The 20,394-nt window shown below is 45.5% G+C and overlaps 6 protein-coding genes across 8 annotated transcripts; 2 read left to right on the top strand and 4 right to left on the bottom strand.

The window, feature by feature from the left end:
* Positions 1 to 72: 72 nt before the first annotated feature.
* On the bottom strand, positions 73 to 1,865 carry LOC112351022 (histidine--tRNA ligase, cytoplasmic-like). The gene is made up of 7 exons (XM_024688150.1): positions 1,772 to 1,865; positions 1,536 to 1,715; positions 1,220 to 1,477; positions 1,021 to 1,155; positions 689 to 961; positions 493 to 630; positions 73 to 433 (listed from the first exon to the last, which is right to left on the bottom strand). Exons 1-7 carry the CDS (start codon positions 1,862 to 1,864, stop codon positions 101 to 103), a joined length of 1,410 nt encoding a protein of 469 aa, XP_024543918.1. The 5' UTR covers position 1,865; the 3' UTR covers positions 73 to 100.
* Positions 1,866 to 1,913: 48 nt separating this feature from the next.
* LOC9654179 (heat shock 70 kDa protein 6, chloroplastic) lies at positions 1,914 to 4,647 on the bottom strand. The gene is made up of 8 exons (XM_002982920.2): positions 4,128 to 4,647; positions 3,624 to 3,876; positions 3,476 to 3,555; positions 3,274 to 3,416; positions 3,122 to 3,220; positions 2,865 to 3,054; positions 2,406 to 2,804; positions 1,914 to 2,352 (listed from the first exon to the last, which is right to left on the bottom strand). The coding sequence occupies exons 1-8, from the start codon at positions 4,644 to 4,646 to the stop codon at positions 1,975 to 1,977; spliced, it is 2,061 nt and encodes a 686-aa protein (XP_002982966.1). The 5' UTR covers position 4,647; the 3' UTR covers positions 1,914 to 1,974.
* A 4,535-nt stretch (positions 4,648 to 9,182) lies between these two features.
* LOC9654000 (protein DMR6-LIKE OXYGENASE 2) lies at positions 9,183 to 10,731 on the top strand. Its single transcript, XM_002983021.2, has 4 exons — positions 9,183 to 9,787; positions 9,840 to 10,039; positions 10,101 to 10,228; positions 10,283 to 10,731. The coding sequence occupies exons 1-4, from the start codon at positions 9,318 to 9,320 to the stop codon at positions 10,520 to 10,522; spliced, it is 1,038 nt and encodes a 345-aa protein (XP_002983067.1). The 5' UTR covers positions 9,183 to 9,317; the 3' UTR covers positions 10,523 to 10,731.
* On the bottom strand, positions 10,244 to 15,073 carry LOC9653999 (serine/threonine-protein kinase 3). Of its 2 annotated transcripts, XM_024688148.1 has the most exons (23): positions 14,593 to 15,064; positions 14,426 to 14,482; positions 14,313 to 14,340; positions 14,124 to 14,246; positions 13,959 to 14,070; positions 13,856 to 13,893; positions 13,751 to 13,804; positions 13,625 to 13,693; positions 13,460 to 13,576; positions 13,342 to 13,410; positions 13,203 to 13,282; positions 13,025 to 13,141; positions 12,715 to 12,973; positions 12,578 to 12,667; positions 12,345 to 12,521; positions 12,168 to 12,289; positions 11,985 to 12,108; positions 11,777 to 11,910; positions 11,507 to 11,713; positions 11,102 to 11,431; positions 10,855 to 11,044; positions 10,744 to 10,800; positions 10,244 to 10,689 (listed from the first exon to the last, which is right to left on the bottom strand). In XM_024688148.1, the coding sequence occupies exons 1-20, from the start codon at positions 14,757 to 14,759 to the stop codon at positions 11,389 to 11,391; spliced, it is 2,187 nt and encodes a 728-aa protein (XP_024543916.1). In that variant the 5' UTR covers positions 14,760 to 15,064; the 3' UTR covers positions 10,244 to 10,689; positions 10,744 to 10,800; positions 10,855 to 11,044; positions 11,102 to 11,388. The 2 variants fall into 2 exon arrangements, with proteins under 2 accessions (XP_024543916.1, XP_024543917.1); XM_024688149.1 differs by lacking the exons at positions 10,244 to 10,689; positions 10,744 to 10,800; positions 10,855 to 11,044; positions 11,102 to 11,431 and having other exon boundaries at positions 11,601 to 11,713; positions 11,777 to 11,930; positions 14,593 to 15,073.
* A 44-nt stretch (positions 15,074 to 15,117) lies between these two features.
* On the bottom strand, positions 15,118 to 16,373 carry LOC9654177 (kinesin-like protein KIN-7M, chloroplastic). 2 transcript variants are annotated; one of them, XM_024688151.1, is made up of 7 exons: positions 16,243 to 16,373; positions 16,114 to 16,187; positions 15,922 to 16,053; positions 15,725 to 15,863; positions 15,596 to 15,640; positions 15,512 to 15,539; positions 15,118 to 15,415 (listed from the first exon to the last, which is right to left on the bottom strand). In XM_024688151.1, exons 1-7 carry the CDS (start codon positions 16,369 to 16,371, stop codon positions 15,309 to 15,311), a joined length of 654 nt encoding a protein of 217 aa, XP_024543919.1. In that variant the 5' UTR covers positions 16,372 to 16,373; the 3' UTR covers positions 15,118 to 15,308. The 2 variants fall into 2 exon arrangements, with proteins under 2 accessions (XP_024543919.1, XP_024543920.1); XM_024688152.1 differs by lacking the exon at positions 16,114 to 16,187 and having other exon boundaries at positions 16,243 to 16,298.
* A 1,161-nt stretch (positions 16,374 to 17,534) lies between these two features.
* On the top strand, positions 17,535 to 20,354 carry LOC112350954 (pentatricopeptide repeat-containing protein At3g09040, mitochondrial-like). The gene has a single exon (XM_024688020.1). It carries the CDS (start codon positions 17,535 to 17,537, stop codon positions 20,352 to 20,354), a length of 2,820 nt encoding a protein of 939 aa, XP_024543788.1.
* The last annotated feature ends 40 nt before the right edge of the window (positions 20,355 to 20,394 follow it).

Below are 20,394 nucleotides of genomic sequence, written 5' to 3'. Positions count from 1 at the left end.
CCCCGGATTAGGGCAAAAACTGTTTAAAGCCAAAAGAATATTCTAAGGGAAAGGCTAGGATATTCCAAGAGCAAAGGTTAAAGGACTATGATCGAAAGATTTATTTTTGCAATCTGGACAAGATGGTCTTGGCTAGTTCGTTTCTGGGAATTTCCTCTTTTTGCTTGTTTTCTTCTTCTTGAGATTTCTTCACGACAATCTCCTTGAGCTGCACCACGCCTTTCTTTTCTTCGTCCTCGCCAACGACGACGACGAAGGGGATGAAGGATTTGCCCGCCATATCCAGCTTGTTCTTGAGCTTGGACGTGGCGATGGCGTCAAACTCTACGTTGAGTGACGCAGCCCACAGCTCGCTCGCCAGTCGAAAGGCTTGCTTGTGCATGTTTTTGCCGAGGTAGAGTATCAAAACCTGTGTCTCTTTTGTTCTTGCAACCTGTGCGAGAGAGGGAGAGAGTTGTGATTGTACTGAGAAATCCTGAGAGAAACACGCACCTTGTTTGCCTTCTCCCGCTCTTCGAGTATGAGAAGAACGCGCTCGATTCCCAGGCTAAGTCCCACAACCGGCACTTCCTTGCCGCCAAACATGCTCACGAGGTTGTCGTAGCGACCACCAGCAGCAATCGATCCAACCTTCAAAAGAAGTATACAAACCAAGATGAAAAACAGAAAGAAGAAACGACGAGATTACCTGAGTGGAGCCAGTGAAAACGGCCTCAAAGATGACACCGGTGTAGTAATCCAGGCCTCGAGCAAGGCTAAGGTCGAAAACCACGCGATGCAAGCAGTTCCCAGCTTCCAAAAAGCCAAAGAGCGTCTCCATGCCTTCGAGAACCTCTGTTGCATTCTGGGACTCTCCGAGATACGCGTTCAAGTAAGCAAGCATGTCCGTCGCATTGCCTTTCTTGGAGACTTGCTCACCGACTTTGTCAGCCACTTCCGGTGACAAGCCTTTCTCCTCCACCTGGTAGAAATCAAGCTCTTGTCAAACACATATGTAAAAACACGAACAAAAAGGCTCACCATTTCTGTTCGAACTTTGTCCCAGGGAGATTTATCGAGCTTGTCGATGGCGGAGCAAATGGACTTGAACTTATCTTCGGGAACTCCACAAGACGCGAGAACTAGATCCAGAAGCTTTCTGTGATTCACTTTCACCTGTGACAAAGATTGAAGTCAAGCAACGAGAAGAAAAGAAAAGCAGGAAAAATTATTTTCTCACCTGGTAGTCCCCTACGTCGAGAGAATCCAGCAGCTCCACCACGACCTTGATCACCTCGGCATCCGCGATCATGGCCGAGAACTGCCCCGCGATATCGAAGTCACACTGATAGAACTCGCGATACCTCCCCCGAGAAGGATTGTCACGCCGGTAAACTTTGCCGATCTGGTAGCGTTTCATGCTGGTCACCTTGTTCGATGCCAGATATCGAGCAAAAGGAACAGTGAGATCGTATCGGAGCGAAAGGAGCTGACCACCCTGAAAGACAGAAAAAAATTGTGAGCAACAAAAGGAAAGAAAAGTTTTTTTCACTAGCCTGATCTTCGAGGTTGTAGATGAGCTTTGAGTCCTCTCCATACTTTCCCGTGAGAGTTTCCCGGAGCTCAAACACGGGAGTGTCGAGAGAGACGGCTCCGTGCTGCTCGAAAACCTTGGAGACGATGCCAAACACTCTCTTCCTCACCATCATTTGCTCGGGCTTGAAATCTCGCGTGCCCTGCGAGAAGGAAACCAATGTCGTTGGCGCCCTCTCGAATCTAAGCCTAGCCATACCTTTGGAGGCTGGACGAGCTGTGGCTCCCTCGCCGCCGCCATCCTCCCTGGAAACCCTAAAACCCTGGAGCGCAAAATGGAGATTCTTGGCATCTTAAGACTAGGCAGAAAACATTTCTTCTCTTGTAGAGACAGTCTAAAGTTTCTATAAACTATAGATTTCATGCTTCCATTTCCTATGCTCTTGGACAATCTCTTCGACACTACGAGCTAAAATCCGCGTCAATGACTTCATCACCATCGCTACCATCTTTGGTTTCTTTCGTTCCCTTCGTTTCCTTCGCTTCTTTCGTTCCAGCTTGGCTATACAAGCTCTGGCCAATTTGCATCGCTTCCTGCCTCAATGCGGCTATGGCGTCCTTGATCTTGCGAGTGTCACCGCTCGACATCTCCACTTTCAACGCTTTCACTTTATCTTCCACCTTGCTCTTCACATCAGCCGGGACTTTGCCTCCCAGTTCCTCGACCTGCTTCTCGGTTTGATACACCAGAGATTCGGCTTCGTTCCTGGCATCCACGTCTCCCCTCTTCTTTTCGTCCTCTGCGCGAAACCTCTCAGCCTCCTGGACCATTCTCTCCACCTAAAAGACCAAACTTTCAGAGAAAAGAAACGATGTAACAAGGAAGAGCTTACCTCATCCTGAGATAGAGTGCTAGCTCCGGTGATGGTGATGTCCTGCTTCTTTCCAGTTCCTTTCTCGGTAGCGCTCACCGAGAGAATACCATTGGCATCGATGTCAAAGCGGACCTCTATCTGTGGTACTCCCCTCGGTGCTGGGGGAATGCCTTCCAGCCTGAAGCTTCCCAGGGACTTATTGTCCTTGACAAACTCTCGCTCTCCCTGGAGAACATTGATCTCTACGCTCGTCTGGTTGTCTGCGGCCGTGGAGAAAACCTCCGACTTGGTTGCCGGACGCGTCGTGTTGCGAGGGATGACCTTTGTCATGACACCACCCAGAGTTTCCAGACCCAGCGACAGTGAGGTCACGTCCAGTAGCACCACCTTGCTGACTTCGCCAGCCAGAATGCCAGCCTAAACGAAGGAAAAGAAAGATAAATACCACTCTTTCTCTTTCAAATGTGAGAATCATACCTGAACTGCAGCTCCCAAGGCGACCACTTCATCCGGGTTGACACTTAAGTTGGGAGTTTTCCCCGTCAGCCTCTTGACAACCTCCTGAACAGCAGGAATGCGAGTGGAGCCACCAACGAGAATCACCTCGTTGATGTCTTTAAATTCCAGCTTTGCATCCTTAAGCGCGTTTTCGACTGGTGTGCAGCACCTGGTGCAGAAAGAAGAGAGTGGAAAAAACAGAATGAACAATTTTCTCACGAGTGTTGAAAACCTACCTGTCTAGAAGATCAGAACACAGTTCCTCAAACTTAGCCCGAGTAATCGTCGTGTCAATGTGCTTAGGACCATCTGAAGTGGCAGTAATAAATGGCAGGCTGATCGACACAGTTAGAAGAAAAAAAGCGCATATGTGAGAAGCTCTAATCACCTGATGCTTGTCTGAGTGAGTAACGAAAGCTCTATCTTGATCTTCTCTGCAGTCTCTGTCAGCCTTTGAAGTGCTTGCTTGTCCTTGAGAAGATCGATTCCTTCGTCTTTCTTGAAGTTGGACGCTAGCCAGTCAACAATTCTCTGTTTACGACGAAAAAGAGTTAAGAAAATAAAAAGATCTTAATCGATCTTCGTGGCACCTTGTCAAAATCGTCTCCACCCAAGTGCGTGTCTCCTGATGTCGACAGGACTTCAAAAACGCCATCACCAACTTCCAGCACTAAATCAGAACAGCACAGTGACATCATCAAACCAGTGCGAGATAGAGAGCGAAATAGTTTTGTATACCTGAAACATCAAATGTACCACCCCCCAGATCGAAAACCAAGATGGTCTCGTTGGCTTTCTTGTCGAAACCATAAGCCAGAGACGCCGCCGTAGGCTCGTTGATAATACGAAGAACCTCTAGTCCGGCAATCCTTCCGGCGTCGACCGTGGCAGTTCTCTGTGCGTCGTTGAAATACGCAGGAACTGTGATCACAGCCTTGCTCACTTTGTCGTTGAAAAAGTTGCAAGCATCGTCCACAAGCTTTCTCAACACCTAGATACAAAGACAAAACAAGATTAACACTAAGAACAAAAGGAAAATGCTATAGCTAGCCTAACACAAAGAAGAAAAAATCTAAGATACACGCATCACAAAATAGAAGGATAGAAAACCAAACACGGAACAACCAAGATCACGAAGAAAAAACTAAGATCATGGATGGAAAAAACATTATAAAACATCATGAAGAAAAACAAAGATGCGAAACCACGAAGAAACAAAGGCAACAAAGAGTTTGAGCAAACCTGAGCTGAGATTTCCTCGGCAGCGAAGGTTTTGCCAGCGGCAGGGCAGTGGAGCTTCACATTTCCATTCTCATCGCTCACGACAGCATAGGAGACCTGCTTGGACTCCTCGTCAACCTCGGCCATCTTCCTGCCGATAAATCTCTTCACCGAGGAGATGGTGTTGGAGGGATTAAACACGGCCTGGCGCTTGGCGATCTGGCCGACGAGCTTCTCCCCATTCTTCGTGAAAGCCACCACCGAGGGAGTGGTGCGCTGCCCCTCAGAGTTTGTGATGATCGTCGGCTTGCCACCCTCCATCGCCGCAACCGCGGAATTCGTGGTCCCCAAATCGATCCCCACGACCTTTTCTCGCAGATCGGCAGCGCTGGCCACCACGCCGGATCGCCGCCTCGTATTTCTAGCGTGGAGATGGAGATTCCCAGCCGGGAAGCGACGAGCAGCATTTCCTTGAAGAAATCTGAGCTTACTTGGCGATGGCGCCGGTGGCGACGGCGGCGAGAAGAAGACGCTAGCCATCTCCAACTCTGTCTTTAGAACCCTAGAAGGACTTACCAGAACAAGTGTTACTGGCGAGATTCGACCTCTACACAAGTAAAAAGCGTGAAAGCTGGCGCTTCAGTAAAACGTGAAGTAGCGGGGTCAATTTCATTGGTAATTCAAGAAGAAGAGAGCGTGAGCGTGGTTTGGCGATGGCGGTGTGGAGCTCTTGCATGGCATTCCCATTGGAAGCGAAGGCGCTAGCACTCGGATCGGGTAGATCGATCGACTTCCATTGCGGAAATTTCCATCTGTGTGTGGCGGATGATCGAATGCAGGACGCGATCATCATCCGGATTTGATCAAGAAAGGCGGATTCTCGATGATCGATCCGGCAGCCCCTCGATCGCTGTCGATTCTCGAGCATTCGAGCGCATTGTCGCCGGTTCACGGTCAGTTCTTTGCCTCCAGTCTCGCGGTCGCCGATATTTCGCGATGATCCATTGCCGCTGCTTTGAAATGCAGGACTCCTGGCCTCCAAGAACGCGGGATTGAGAATGACCATGAGCGCTAGCGATCGTCCTCGAAATACCGGTTAGTTCTCAATGATCGATTTGATCTTTCTTTTGCGATTTGTTTTCCAAGATTTTCGTGGATGGAAGGATCCGGGAGCCTCCAGATTATCTGCGACGCGGGACTTCGTGGTGAGTCTTGGAGCTTTCGATCTATCAAGACGACCTTCTCATTTTCCTAGCAGGAGCTTATGCCAGATCAACGTCACCTGGAGGCCAAGCCCGAGTTTCTGGTTAGTTCAGCTTTCACAAGACGATTTAATCAATCTTTCTCACACACAAACACAGCGTTCTTTGCTAGATCGCTATCAGGCATTCCAGGTTCACCACCAGGCAAAGCTCTAAGTTCTGGTTTGGGGATTTAATCTCATGGCTTCACCTTCTAATGTTTTATTCCTCTCAGCCACAGGACTTTCGGCCTGGACTGGACAAACGATGCTCAATCATGGAAAAGCAAGACAAGCTTCGAGCGCTCGTTAGTTGATCTGTGTTTGAAGAACTTTTCGTTTTAAACTAGCCTTTTGCATGGCACAGGTCATGCGCGTTTTTCAAAATCGCCACAAGCTCTCCTGCTAGCAGGCAAAGCTCGTACTGGTTTGTTACTCGTTCCCCCGAGAACTTTTCTAACTCGACACACATCCAGACTGTAAATCACTGCGCTTTCTTGGGATAGAGCCATCAGGCTGGAACTCTCCACGTCCAGGTTAGTTATCGAAAGTACTCTCAAGAGCATAGACTATTGAATCATAGCGTCGTCGTATCTATGGAGATAGCCATTGTCTGTTAGAGGCTCTACAAACCCACGGGGACGTCTCTTCACACACGCGATAGAGAAACCATTAAGTACAACTTGATTTTACCATCTATATAATATTATGACAGGACATCCAGGAGTTTTCACTGGATCCTTGGGTCTCCCCTGCAGGAGAACATCCCTTCTATATTCTGGTTTGTATTTTTTTTTTCTCACTCTCTCTCTCGATTGACATATGTGCTCTGTCACAGATTTGGCGTTTGCAAAGTCAAGTCTAGTGACAACTCGAGCCAAAGGTGTTAAAATATTAATCTTCGTTTCTTTTCTCTCCTTATTTTCTTTCTTCTTCTTTTCCAGCAACAGTCTATGAAGCCAAAGTAACGGATCAGTATCACTTCACGTCAACATTGTTTGTCGACGCAGAGAGAAGCGGCTATATTGAGTTTGCAATTGACACTGGTGCTCTGGGAACAGTCATTGCTGGTAAAGACATGAACATCGTCTTTGGGCAAGGGCATGAGGCAAGCGATGGAGAGATCATAAGGCTTCAAGTGAACGGTGTGGATGTGCGAGCTCTTGTTGCATATGACAGCCCGTGCTTCGTCTTGGGGTCAAATTACTTCTTTGCTGCTAAAACAAGAATGTTACTGGACTTTTCTGCTGGACCTGATGCGGAGGAGTCGTGGCAGATCAGATTGATCGATCGACCAATACTGGAGACTGCTAGCATTCCAAGGTATGCTATTGGATTTATAGATTTCAAAAGTATGAACCATTGCTTTATACAGAGGAGCTACAAGAGGGAAAATACTTGGTGGATTGCCTTGGCTTGTCGTGGAAATTGAGAATGGGAACACAAAGATTGAAGTCCCAGCTATTCTCGACACTGGTAATTGTCAATATTGGCTTCCACTTTCGCTGTCTAATGAAATCTTTGTCATAAATTTTAGGATCTCCCGGAGTTTGGCTGGCAAATTCAACCTTGAAATCTCTTGGCTTCACTGGCCAAGAGATATCAAACACAAAGGGAGGTTACAAATCAGGCCTTGAAGTGAAAATGAACCAGATCTCTACCATAGCTCTGGAGTCTGCAGCTAACAGTGAGTTTGCAAACCTCAATCTGGTTGGCATTACTTTCCTTGCGGATGCGAGCGCTGTCGGAGAGATTGACTATGGATCGAGCTCTTTCTGGATTTGTCGAAAGCAATAATAAACTAGTGAATCTTTGTGGTTCCACACTTCCAAAACGAGAATGATGGAGACCAAAAACTTATTTTCTAGAGTTCTTTCGTTCCTCCTCCCTCAAGTAGCGCACGAAGTTGAGATCTTGGTCATCAGTGAAGGTCTGCTCAATCCATTCCTCGTGCTGCTTGGATCGCTCGTCCAACATATCCGAACACAAGTCCCAGAATTGGTTTCGAGTGAGAAGCGTCACAACCTGTGATGCTTTGGGTGTTATCCCAAGTTTCCCCACTGGTGCTTCGTCAAAAACACCCAATGTGAGGCGTGCAATTTCTGCTGCCCTCGAAACCTCGTGCGTCTCATTGCTGGAATAGTATTTGCTCTCCAAGTGCATATCAACTTAATTAATGACAAATACATTGGTTTTGTTTTACCTCATCAAACTTGTTAGTGGAAATCCGCCATTTCCTGGCAAAGCCCTTGTGGCACGCCCAATAGAAGACTATTTTCTTAAGGCAAGCTTTCTTTTGTTTTATATTCTGTGTGTGGGAACAAGCATTGAGTAAAAGCACAACCTTGTTACCTGCAAACCTTCGAATATGGTGGGAAGCAGAAGTGTCCTCCCAGCATCAAGAGCCATTTACAAAACCTAATGCAAATTTTTTTTAGCTTTAACTAAATATTATTTTGAAGACCAAAGCCATAATATCCAAACAGCTTGGCAAATGTAGAAGCAATTATAATAAAACACTTAAAAACACAAGGGGAAAGAAATTTGACTTGATTCAAAAATAAATCTCAATCTCTTGCACTGCTCAAATTTGCAAATGTGGAGCACTTATGTAAGTTAAGAAAGAGACAAAAGCTTGAGAAGCTATTCCTCAAGCTATACTATAGAAGAAATGTTAACAAACTGAGGAAAACCTTTCTTAATGGAAATTGTGAGAAGGATCAAAATAATTTGGCAAACTTAATCAGAGAAATTTAATTTGTGAGACAAAAAAATTTGTGTTAAAAATAATTTTTTACCATTTTGTATCAAAATAAGAGTGTTATTCATACTTATTAATCCAATTGATCAAATCAAGTTTATAATTATAAGCATGTTTGTAATTTATAAACACAAGATTAATCTTATTGCATATCAACCATTAGATGATAGAATAACAAAGAATATATTAGAAAGGATTTAAGAAAGTTTATAAATTATAAACATGTTTATAATTTATAAATATAAGATTAATCTAAATGAATAACAACCATTAGATGGTAAAATATTCTAGAGTCTCCAAGCATATTCTAGGTATATTCACTGCTTAAGAAAATTAAAAATAATTAAAACTAAAAATAATTTATTTAAAATAAGATATCTAAACTTTATTAATGAAAATTTTAATTTACTTAATTTGCTATTGAATATACCTAAAATATACTTAGGGGTTTAGGGTTTAGGGTGTCCACTGCATTTGGCAATTTTCATTTTTAGCTGTTATCATAGGGTTCTCCCTCACATTTGTTTTTGCTCCATAAAATTTTACTCATAGAAGGTTCTTACAGGCAGCGGCCGCAGTGGCAGGCAAGGTGATCCAGGAACATCAAGATTTTTCTTGAGTCTAGAAGGTACCATATTTCGGATATTTGGTGGTGAAAAGATAAAGGTGAGGTAGTTGTCATTTTGTAGATATTGACAAATTCTTATTTTGGTTTTGATGACAGCTTTCTAAATCAAGGATTTGCCAATCGAGTCAAAAATGCTCACGAAATCGCTGGACGAGGCTCAAAGAAAAGTCGAAAACTATTATTTTGAAGCCCGTAAACAGCTGTTCGAATACGATGAGGTGCTGAATAGTCAACGTGACCGTGTCTACACGGAACGTAAGCGTGCTTTGTTATCAAAGCCGCTTATGATGGATTACTCTCAATTGACAATGGATGACATTCTCAATGTACGTTTGCCTAGAGTTAATCCTTTTACTTACGTTTTTTACTGTCTCCGTACATCAGCACCGAGCTGCCAAAGGAAGAATGGGATTTAAACGGTCTAGTATCAAAGGGTTCTCCCTCACATTGGTTTCTGTTTAGAAAGCTCCACAAAAATTTTCCCAAAAAGGTCACGATATTTGTCATAATAATAAAGGTCAGTTCTACTGAGAAAGATCAAAAGAATGTGTGATAGAGGTTTGTTCTGTTTCCTTTTCCGACATGGTGTACGCTCAAGCTGTTCCGGTTCCAACTCTCGTGGAGCAAGGCGTGACCAAAGTTCCAGAAGCTTACGTTTGCTTCTCTGATGGATTCAGTGGTGAGGTCCAGGACGAGGAGAGAATCCCAGTGATAGATTTGCTAGATCTGGAATCCAGCCATGGCAGGCAGCGAATAGTGGGCGAGATCGAGCGGGCTTCCAGGGAGTGGGGATTCTTCCAAGTCACAAACCATGGCGTTTCAGAGGAGACCATGGAGGGGATTGTCCGAGCGGCACTGGAATTCTTTGGACAGCCGATGGAGCAAAGGATGGAACTGTTTAGTGGCGAGCCAAAGATGAATGGAACGAGATATGGGACGCGCTTGGATGAAACTGGCGTCCAGGACTGGAGGGATTTCCTGGTGGTCGGGAAGTGCCATCCACTCAGTGAAGAAACTTTCGAAACTTGGCCAAGCAATCCTCCATCATTCAGGTTTCTTCTTCTTCTTTTCCTTCGTTTCTCTTCAATCTTTCTTCCTTCTCAGGAGCGCAGCAGTGAAGTATTGCCAGGAAATCCGAGCTTTGGCCTTCAAGGTGATATCGCTTGCGTCCGAGAGCCTGGGATTACGTCCCGATCGTCTTGAGAGAGAATTCGATCCATTAGACCAGCTTTTGCTCTTCAACAGGTACCTCCCTTGCCCCCAGCCGGATCTAGTGCTGGGAGTTCGCAGCCACTGTGATCAAGGTGAAAGTTCACTTTTTTTTTCATTCTCCTTCGCGTTCTTCATTGTATCTTTGTTCTCCAGGTCTCCTCAATATCCTTTTGATCGACGATGTGCCCGGCTTGCAAATGAGGAAGAACGAAGAATCGCCATGGGTGCCAATCAACACAAACCGGAGAGCTCTCGTCGTCAACTTTGGAGATCAAATGCAGGTAAGAAAGAAAAGATGATACGAAATGGAAGTTTCCATATAACCTTTGTTCCAGATCGCAACCAACAAGCGTTACAAGAGTTTTGAGCACCGAGTCTTGGCTAATCCCGAAAGAGCGAGGCTCTCCATTTCCAGCTTCTTCAACCCAGCGGTGGAGGCGACGATCAAGCCTCTGCCGGAATTCGTCGACGCGGATCATCCATCCCGGTATCGCCCAGTGAGCTTCGGAGAGTACGTGAAAATTTACATGGCCCGGAGACTGAGGAAAGGAACGCCGGAATCGCTCGAGAGCTAGTTTTTCCGGAGAAGCTCCAGGCATGTCAAGCACGAAGTTAAAGTATCAATGAGCTGCCAAGGAAAAGCAAAGGTTGCGCGTTTGTGTTGAAAAAGAAAACAAGAAACTTGGCCTACCAGTTTTAGTTGCGCAACATCTCTAGTTTCGTCGATGGCCTTGCGCAGCTCCTTTCAAAAAAAAATACAAATCAAATGGGATCCAAGACTCGATACTGATCTTACCATGATTTTCACTTCCACAGTGCTTATCACTTCCGGTGACCAATACTCCTCAGACACCTACAAGAAACAAAAGAAAAGTGGAATGAGAAAATGGAAATGAGTTGCGACTACCTTTGGAAGCAAAAGTGGAGGTTGATCTCTATCTCTCCAAGGCGCCGTGCTCGAATTCCCATCTCTTCCATCTTCTTCCACGGTGCTACCAGTCTCAATCTTCTCGATCTTCTCAGCCCTGTCGACCTTGGCAGTCTCATTCTCACGCACTACCCATTGCTGGCAAGAAACGCAATACATCCTCTTCTCCCTAGAGACGAAGCATCCAAAATTACTAAACCGTCGAATAGAGAGAGCAATCACTCACTTGTTCCTCATCAGTGGCGTCAAACACGCCGGACAATGCTCGCCGAGAAGCGCCCATCCCTGCAGCATCTTGGCGGCGATCAGCGCGCTGGCGCCCTCGCTACGCTCCTCCATTTTCCACACACCTATAAACCCTAAATCCCTGTAAACCCTAAAACCTAATACGAATAGCTATAATTCCTACATTCCTGTTTACTTCAAAACCTTGTTTACAACACCGCTTCAAATAAGAAAGCAGAAAAAAAAAGAAGAAAAAAAAAAAAACCGGGAAGAATCATAATATACATGTTAGTTGTAACAGTTCATGTCACGCGGAAGTTGAGATTGCCACCTACGAGCAAAAAAAACCAAAAAAAAAGAGAGAAGGATCAGAGAACTCTATCCTGGAAACCAAGAGAGACTATACCTCGACAGCAAGAAACTGGCAAGAGGGCTCAAACCCGAGCTCTCGGACGACTCCAAGTTTGGCTGCCCTCTCTGTTGTCCAGATTTCGCAAAATCAAACTGTTGGGTGGTGGATTGCAAATGCCCGTCTCCGGCACCTTGGGGATGATCTACTACCAAAGCTTTGCGAGCTAAATCCTGCAACGTTTTTACCGAAGGATCCTCAGCACTGCCACCCAAACGAGACGAAGATCATCAAGTCCACCAGCAAACAACAAAGTTTTTAAAGTACCTTCCCAGTCTCTTGAGTAATCTTGTCACTAAAACTTCACAGGCTCCGGGTGCCATTCGTTCCAGATCGATGAGCGCGTCCGCCGCATCGGCGGCGGCACGCAGCGCAGACCCCTCTGATTGCTCCGCGGCCGTCTGCATGCGCACCATTCAACCTGGGAATCTAGATAAAAGGCTGCGGAGTTTCTCCCAGATATAAAAATCCAGACCTCTTTCAGAGCCGGTATGAGCAGCAACGAAAGCGCTGGAGAACCTTCTGTGATGAGAGTGCGAGCGTGCTCTTCTTCGCCTGAAGATAAACGAACTTTCGGAACGTCCAAGTATGAAGATTTCCTGTAGCAAAGTCGATGCTTATCAAGCCAGCTCAAAAGCGAAGGAACCATCCGTGTTACCGTCCAGGGTCGGCACTTGTCGATGGATCCGTTGTCACAACCGGGTCTTCTCTCCGTTTCGACGATGACTGCTTCTCGCGTCCCATCCCTTTCCTTGAGCCTGATTGCAAAGCTGCCTTTGCCTGGTACCGATACTCCAAAATCAATAAGCCTTGCAACCAACAGAATATATCTAACCTCTGCAAGGTTCTTCGCGCTGTCCTCCTGAAGGGATGACTCGCTCCGTTCCAATTGAGGCTGATATCGTGGTGTCTCGCTATTTGAAGTGGACTCGCTCGATTTTTCTCTGGCCACAAAAGTGCCGCTGTCAAATATCGGTGAGCTCGACTCACTTGCTTCATCAGGATCATATGCCTGCGTGGTCCAACCGTAAGTCCAAATGCCACAAAACCAAGTACAAGACTCATTACCAACGGAGAACCTTGTGATGATAACGCTGCTAATGATGGACGATCTCTGAGAGACCGGTGGATGACCATGGTTCCGGAATTGTTAGACAGCTGGAACGCATCCATCAGCCAAGCAAGCATTCAAAGTTGGTACTTACTTCTCCTTGACTGTCCAAGGATGTCTCTGGTTCTTGAGCTGCTGCTTGCTGCTCGGTAGAGCTTGAGACAGATGTTCTGTGCCAGTCATGAGATCTGCTTGAAATTCGTGGGCTCGTATCTCCTTCAAAACTTTCCACTCGGTCGTCAAAACCAAATGGGGTTCTTAATCCACTACGAACGGTCCCGGTGCCTTGTGAAATTCCTTGAATCGTTCCAGTCCCGAAATCCCAGCTAGCATTTCTCATTGCCTTTGTCAGACTGCGGAAAGGATAACATTGACAATTGAAAATTAAAACACGGGAAGCAAACCTGAGTAGGTGAGACTCTCCATCCTTCGCGGCTTTTAGTCCTTTCGGCTTCTCGACAGTGTCCTGCTCGTACATGTGTTCCGATCGAGGTTTTCTTATGTGAACTTTAGGTCTCTCTCTACAGTATATGTACTGCTGGTTAGTCCATCCATGTGTCGACCAGGAACTTTAAGACAAACCTGATTCGTTCGAGCAGTCTAGGACTTTTACGCGCATTTCTTACAAAACGGTGTTTTAATAGCTCTTTAGCACTAGCCCTCTGCGGTACCAAAGCAAAAGTTTGTTACCAACAACAATGGGAAAATCAATACCTTCTACCTCTGCTGGATTTTTTTTGAGACACAAAGAAACGAACTCCTTCATTGGGCGGGAAAAATGATCTTCGAGCTGCATATGCCGAAAATTAAATGCTAAAGCGTTTTAGAAAGAGACGCACCTGTGGCGGATTATTTTTAGGAATCAAAAAAAGAACTCTCATGGGATGTAAATCGGCAAAAGGCGGTTCACCCTTTGCCATTTCGATGGTAGTTATTCCAAGGGACCATATATCTGCCTGTCAATGAAACAGATGAATGAGCCGTACTGCTAGAACATAACATACCTTTTCATTATATCCATCTGAATTTTGGATCACCTCGGGTGCCATCCAGAATGGTGTCCCGACAAATGTCTGATTTCGTTACCGAGTTAGCTTCTTCCTTATAAAAAGGTGTATCTTAAAACTTACTTTCCGCTTGGACACAGTACGTGTGAGCTGAGCAGAAACACCAAAATCTGCAACCTGTTTTATAAAATATGAGTACAATCACAACCTTCTAAACCACGCAGTTACCTTCACATCACCATTTGCTGTAAGGAGTATGTTTGCAGCTGCCAGAACATTTTATACAGAAATTGCAATGAGGTCCAACGAGGTCCATTATGCAAACTTTTACCCTTTATGTCTCGGTGGATTTTGCCTTCGCTGTGCAAGTAATCTAACGCGTGGAGGAGGTCCCGAATGATGCAAGCTATAGAGAGCTCATCCAGTGGGTTTCCCGTTTCAAGCTGCATCCAGAAAGCAATCTTTCGTCACTAGACTAAACAGCAGCCTAACTCACCAAGTCCGATACAGATCCACCAGCCATGTACTCCATAACGATCCATAATTTTGTTCCATGCAGGAAAGATCCATAATACTCCGTAATGTATGGTGATCGGCATTGAGACAGCACTGAAATTTCCTGTGACGCGAAATCAAAACTTGAGCTTATGTTCTTCAAGAAATAAAGAAAACATGCAGCAGCTACCTTTTGGATTTCGTCGATTTCATCCTCACTGCGATCAGGAAATAGTACAAAATAAGTAAAGAGGAGGATCGAAAGAGGAAAAAAAAAGATGATGAAAGAACGAAAGAACTTACGCTTCTTCGAGATCAATGACTTTGATAGCAACCTCCTTGTTGAGCTCCTTGTCAAAGCTGCGAGCAAAGAAAACCAATTCACGAAAATTAGGGCTCCAAGACAAGAATGGTAGATCCAAAACCTAGCAATCGATCTGCAACGCGAGCAAGGAGGAGCGAGAACTAACCCCTTGAAGACGTCGCCAAACGAGCCCTTGCCAATGAGCTGGAGATTATCAAAGCGCGAATCGATTCCAGCGGCAGCGGCAGCGGCGACGGCAGCGGCGGCAGCAGCCGAGGACGAGGAAGAAGTCCCAGCGGTGGCGGCGGCAGTGGCGGCACCTACATTCGACATACCTCCGGCCTAGGTCCGATTTCTCATCCAAGCCAGGCGCCACATGAATTGATCGAGCTGGAAGCTGCGCCTACACTCCATGGGATCCGATCCATCCACCGGCGAGAGGGATTTCGGGGCGGAGAGATCAGGCGGCCCCGCCCTGCCAGTGTCGCCCTGCCATATATTCTTCTTCCATAAAATCACAAACCCAAAACCTTCCTTGTGCCCTTGTGTTCTTCTTTATAATATTTTTATGTCCACGGCCCAGGCATTGGAGATTATAGGTGGAGCTTCTCTATGCCCAGACCATGACAAACTAGAACAGTAGTTCTTCTTATATAACTTCCACTCCCCCACTCTTCCAAGTAAAACTCTCTACTATAATCATTATTTTCTCAAGGTTTGTGAACGAATTGATTGATTGACATTGTAGTAGTGTTTTCCACATTGTAGCTGTGGAAAAAGCTCTTTTTTCCTTTTCTCCTTTCTTCGTGTTTTTTTAAAGTATTTTCGCTCTTCCTCGTGCGATCCCTGCAAGGATTTCTTCGAGAGACGTCGCCATGGATTTTATAAGCTGCATTTCAGTGTCCCACTTATCGGGCATCTGCAGCTCGGACAAGTTCGATTTGTTCTCTGGTGCTGATCGAGGCACGAGTTGCAGTAGTGGAAGTGCACTGCAGCAACAACAACCAGAGAAAAGAAACGAAAAGAAAAGAAAGAACTAAGTCAAGTTGCAGCACCGAAAGCAAAGGAAAAGCGTTCCTCCTTACAGCAAGGTAAAGTGATGACGTTCCTCGGCTGCAAACGCGAATGCGAGCAAATCAAAAAGAAAGAAATCGATGGGAAGGGCTTACTCTTGTAAAGCAGATTGCACAAATGCTCTTGTCTTTCTCTTGTTCCTGAAAATCAACAAAGTCAGTCATCAAGTGATCGACTCGGAAGAGATATCGATCTAGGAAGTTTATGGAAAAGGAAAAACTTACCAGGAGATCTACCAGGCATTCTCCCTGCTGCTTAAGCAGTGCAACCTCGGACTGGAGCTGCATTCGCTCGGCTATTGCGACTTCCTCACACTCGTTTTTCATTTGCATCACAGCCTCGATTTTCTCCAGGGCAGCATTCCTGAAGAACACGCATGCTTTTAGAAGGAAGAAAAACTAGAGAGTAGCGATAGACGCACCGTTCGTTTTGAACGACAGTATGGATAGCCTCATCAATTATGCTTACTAGTTTCAGTGCAGACTTCCGCATGGAACTCAGGCGATGAAACGACGCCTTTGTTGCAATCTCTCGATTCACAAGAAACTCGGAGCTGGAAAAAAGAAAAACAAAAAACTTGAGAAAGATGTAAATTCGATGCCTGGCGATTTACGCTTGTTGCACGTCTCTCATCATCCCGAAAGCCTCGGAATTCTCAAAGCCATAATCCTCAAAGCCATGGGCATCCTAATGAATGCATGAAGAAATAGAGACTAAATGAAAGGACATTGGGGATCAAAACCTGCGCTGCTGTAGCGATTCCGTCACTGGCGTAGAGCCACTGAGTGTGGGCATGATCCAGAAACTCTTGAGCATCCAGCCATGCCTCCTCCTCAGCTGTGGCGGGCCGCGATGGAGCGCTGCCTTGCATTCGCGAACCCTAGGGCGGGAACCCTAGACATTTGAATTTATTCTAGGGTGAAAAGGGGAGATCAGATCAAAGGGGAAAATGGAAAATAGATTTTGATTTTGGGTGGCAGGAAATAAATCCTAAGCTATCTTGCTTTGTATAAATCCTGAGAAAATGCAACATCAATTGATTCATCAAATTTGCTAATGGCAACTTTAATGGTGTTTTGCTTGTGTTTCTGTTGCTTGTGGGCTCAAGTTTCTTGTAGGTTTGCTTGTGCAATATCATTGGGAATGGCAACTTCATTCTCTTAAGCAGCACTGACTCACCCCCACGGATTTGGGAAGGATGCCTCCTTTGGGTGGTTATGGCAAATCAAAAACCACTAGTAGCATCAGACAAAGTTTATCGCTACATCAACTTTTGGATTTGCTTTGCAGGAGCAGTGAAGGGCAGCATTTTAGAGCCCCATGTTGCTCCTTCCAGAAACATTCCATACCCGAATCCACTCAGTGCAAGGAATCACAATACGATTTTGTGCAAGAGGAATCCTTTGGTGAAGCCTGCATTGTCGTCTCTTTAGCTGATATCATTCGGCAGTACACTGTGGAAGCCCTCTCCAGACTGTACTTCGCTCCACTAAAATATACAAATCCTTGGAATTTGCTCTTTTGATGTTACATCAAATTTACTCTTTTGATGCTCTTCAGCAAATTTGGGACTTGAACGTTGCGCACATACGACGCAAAAATCATGGGTTTGCATTCAGATACTGTTATTCTTATTATAGGTACTGTGCCCGAGCAGGGAACAGTATTACCTGTATTGATCAACTCAGGCTGCCATAAGAATATGCACAGGGTTTGTAATGCCATTGCAAAGGTGAAGGGAGAAGGACAATTTGAGAGGTTCGATTCGGAATGATTCTGCAAATGCCCAGAAAGGGTATTATGTTGAAGGAAAGGAAGTTGGACAAATGATGCTCCAGAAAAAAAATTGTCTCATGAAAAACACTTGTTACAGCATCCTGCAAAATGAGATAGTGGAAAAGGTGACTTAAATGTATTCATTGCAAGCTGGAGCAAGGCACGGCATCTTGGATCGCTATGCTTTCAGCACATACCCTCAATAGTCACCTGTTGAACGAGTAGAGTAGTATTTCACACATTAATCCAGCAGTCCAAATGCAAAACCCACCATCAAGGGGTGCTCCACCTGCACTCAGAACTTATATTAGGATTGTGGAAACAGGAGATCGGCCCAGTGTTGCAGTGGTGGTGGCCGCATTGAAAGCTTGCAGCATTTCACAAGACATAGAATCCGGCAAGAAAATCCACAGCATAGAAGCCAGGTTCGGTGAGAGAAGCCTTGATGTTCGTGTTGCAAGCACGTTAATAGACATGTACTCCAAGTGTGGAAACTTGGTTGAAGCCACCAGAGTTTTCCAGAGTGTCCGAGAGCGTAGATCAATCGTCCTTTGGAATTGTATCATCAAAGCTTGTGCCGAGAATCAAAATGGCGAGCTTGGCTTAGAGCTCTTCTCGCAGCTGAGGGAAGAAGCCAGAATTCCAGCAAATTTCGTGACGTATCTTGCTGCCCTACGTGCTTGCATTGCTCTTGCAGACAAGGAGAAGAAAACTCTTGTTGGTGCGCAGCTTGTGAAAGCACAGAGCTTGAAACGAGGGCGAGATCTACATGCCCAAGCAGCAGCCAGTGGTGATGATACACACATTTTCGTGGCAAACTCTTTGGTGGATATGTATGCAAAATGTGGGAGCTTGAGCGATGCTCGACGAGTTTTTGACAGGATCACGCAGCGCACGGTTGTTTCATGGACAGCAATGATCCAGGGGTACGCAGAGCTTGGCCATGGTGAACTTGCTTTGGATCTCTTTGACGAGATGCAATCGAGTGAATGCTATCCAAACAATGTTACATTTGTTGCTGCTCTCAAAGCTTGTGTGAATGTTCTAGTAACAAGGAAAGATCAAATGGAAAATCAACAAGAGAAGATTAGAGATGTTTTGAGAAAGGGGCGATCGATCCACTCTCAAGCTCTCAAACATGGCCATGGAAATCATCCCTTTGTAGCGAGCTCGCTGGTGGAAATGTATGCAAGGTGTGGAAGCATGGAAGAAGCTAATGGTGTGTTTGAGAAAATAATGACTCCGGACTTGGTGTCTTGGACAGGGATGATATCAGGGTATGCCCAGAAAGGTGACACAGGTAGAACGATTGAGTTTTTCTCTCGAATGCTTGACAAGGGGATTCAAGCTGACACAATCACATTTTCAGCAGTATTGCATGCACTGGCAGAAGCTAATAATGAGGTGGCAAAGGTTCAACATGGCAAACAAGTTGTTCTAGCAAGAGTTGTGAGGAATGGGATTGAATCTAACATTGTTATGGGGAATTGTGTGCTGGATTTTTATGCCAAGTGTGGGGACATGCTGGGCGCCCAGCAAGTTTTTGATTGTATGGTAGACAAAGACACAGTCTCTTGGAATTGTCTTATAGCAGGCTATGGTGAATGTAAAGAGGGCAAAATGGGATTGAAGATCTTTGAGATGATGAGAAACGAGGGATGGAAACCAGATGCTATCACTTACCTTGCCGTGCTCAAGGCTTGTGTGAGTCTAGCTGAGAGTTTAAGCAAAGAACATGAGAAAGATCACGAGCTAAGTTCCAAGCTCAAAGAATGCCATAAGTTGGAAACTGACAAGCTACAATCAAAAGTGAGAGAAATCCATCGTGAAGCTTGGAAGGATGGACTGGAATGCAATGTTTTTGTCGCTAGCCGGCTTGTAGAAACATACGCAAAGTTTGGGGATATGGAAGACTCTCGCAAAGTGTTTGAAAATATGAGACAGCGAGATCTAGTGTCCTGGAACTGTATGATCACGGGTTATGCCGAGTGTGGACAAGAAGAAATGGCTCTGAAGCTCTACTATAGAATGCGCGACGAAGAAGGAATTCCTCCAAATCCAGTGACTATCTTGGCTGCTCTAAAGGCCTGTGCTGCCTTGTACGCAAACCAATCTCTCGTGGATAAAAATATGTGTTTGGAGAAAGCTGGAGAGTTTCATTTGGATGCGAGACGATATGGATTGGAAGAACATGTTTTTGTAGCGAGTAGCTTAGTGGATACTTACGTCAAGTGTGGAAGCCTGGCGAACGCTTGCCAAGTTTTTGAAAAGATTTCCAATCCAAATGTGGTGGCATGGACTTCGATCATCCGAGGCTATGCGGAGGGTGGTGATGCCGAGAAAGCTCTCGATCTCTACTCGAGAATGCGAGCTTCCGGAGTATCATCTGATGCCACAACTTTCACGGCAGTTCTCAAGGCCTGTGGAAACTATGGAGCTCTTGAAACTGGTAGGAAGATCGAGGCCGAGGTCCGAAACGCTGGACTTCACAAGAACTTGATGGTGGTGAACTCAATCATCGATTTCTACGGCAAATGTGGAAGCATTGCTGAGGCAGAAGAAAGATTTTCCCTTGTTGGGGACGAGGAGAAGGACTTGATCACTTGGAACTCGATGCTGGATGGATACAGTCGCCAGGGAGATGCCGCCAGTGCATTTAATTTACTAAAGAGTTTGGAAGAACAGGAGCTGCTGGAACCAAACGAGATAACTTTCTTGAGTGTTCTCTCCGCTTGCAATCACGCTGGTCTCGTCACGGAAGGAAAGAGCTACTTTGAGAGGATGGTGACGCTGTATGGATTGAAACCAAGTATCAAACACTATGGAGTGATGGTGGATTTGCTTGGGCAGGCGAATAAGTTGGAGGAGGCACTGGCTATGGTGCTGGAGCTCGGGGACAGAGAAAACGTTGTACCTTTGTGGATTTGTTTGCTGGATGCGTGCTGCAAATGGAAGAACGATGCTATTGGAAAAACTTGTTTCCAAACGCTGCAAAGATTGGAGGGACTGGGAGTGGTGGACACAAGCTCTGGAAGCTATGTGTTGATGTCAAACTATATATGCTCGCGTCAAAGGTGAAAGAGAAAGGAGGTGTGCTTTATTAAAACTCACTGTTCAA

Source organism: Selaginella moellendorffii, unplaced genomic scaffold (genome assembly GCF_000143415.4).
Source record: "Selaginella moellendorffii unplaced genomic scaffold, v1.0 SELMOscaffold_56, whole genome shotgun sequence".
Lineage (NCBI taxonomy): Eukaryota > Viridiplantae > Streptophyta > Lycopodiopsida > Selaginellales > Selaginellaceae > Selaginella > Selaginella moellendorffii.
This window is presented reverse-complemented; position numbering and strand designations above follow the sequence as displayed.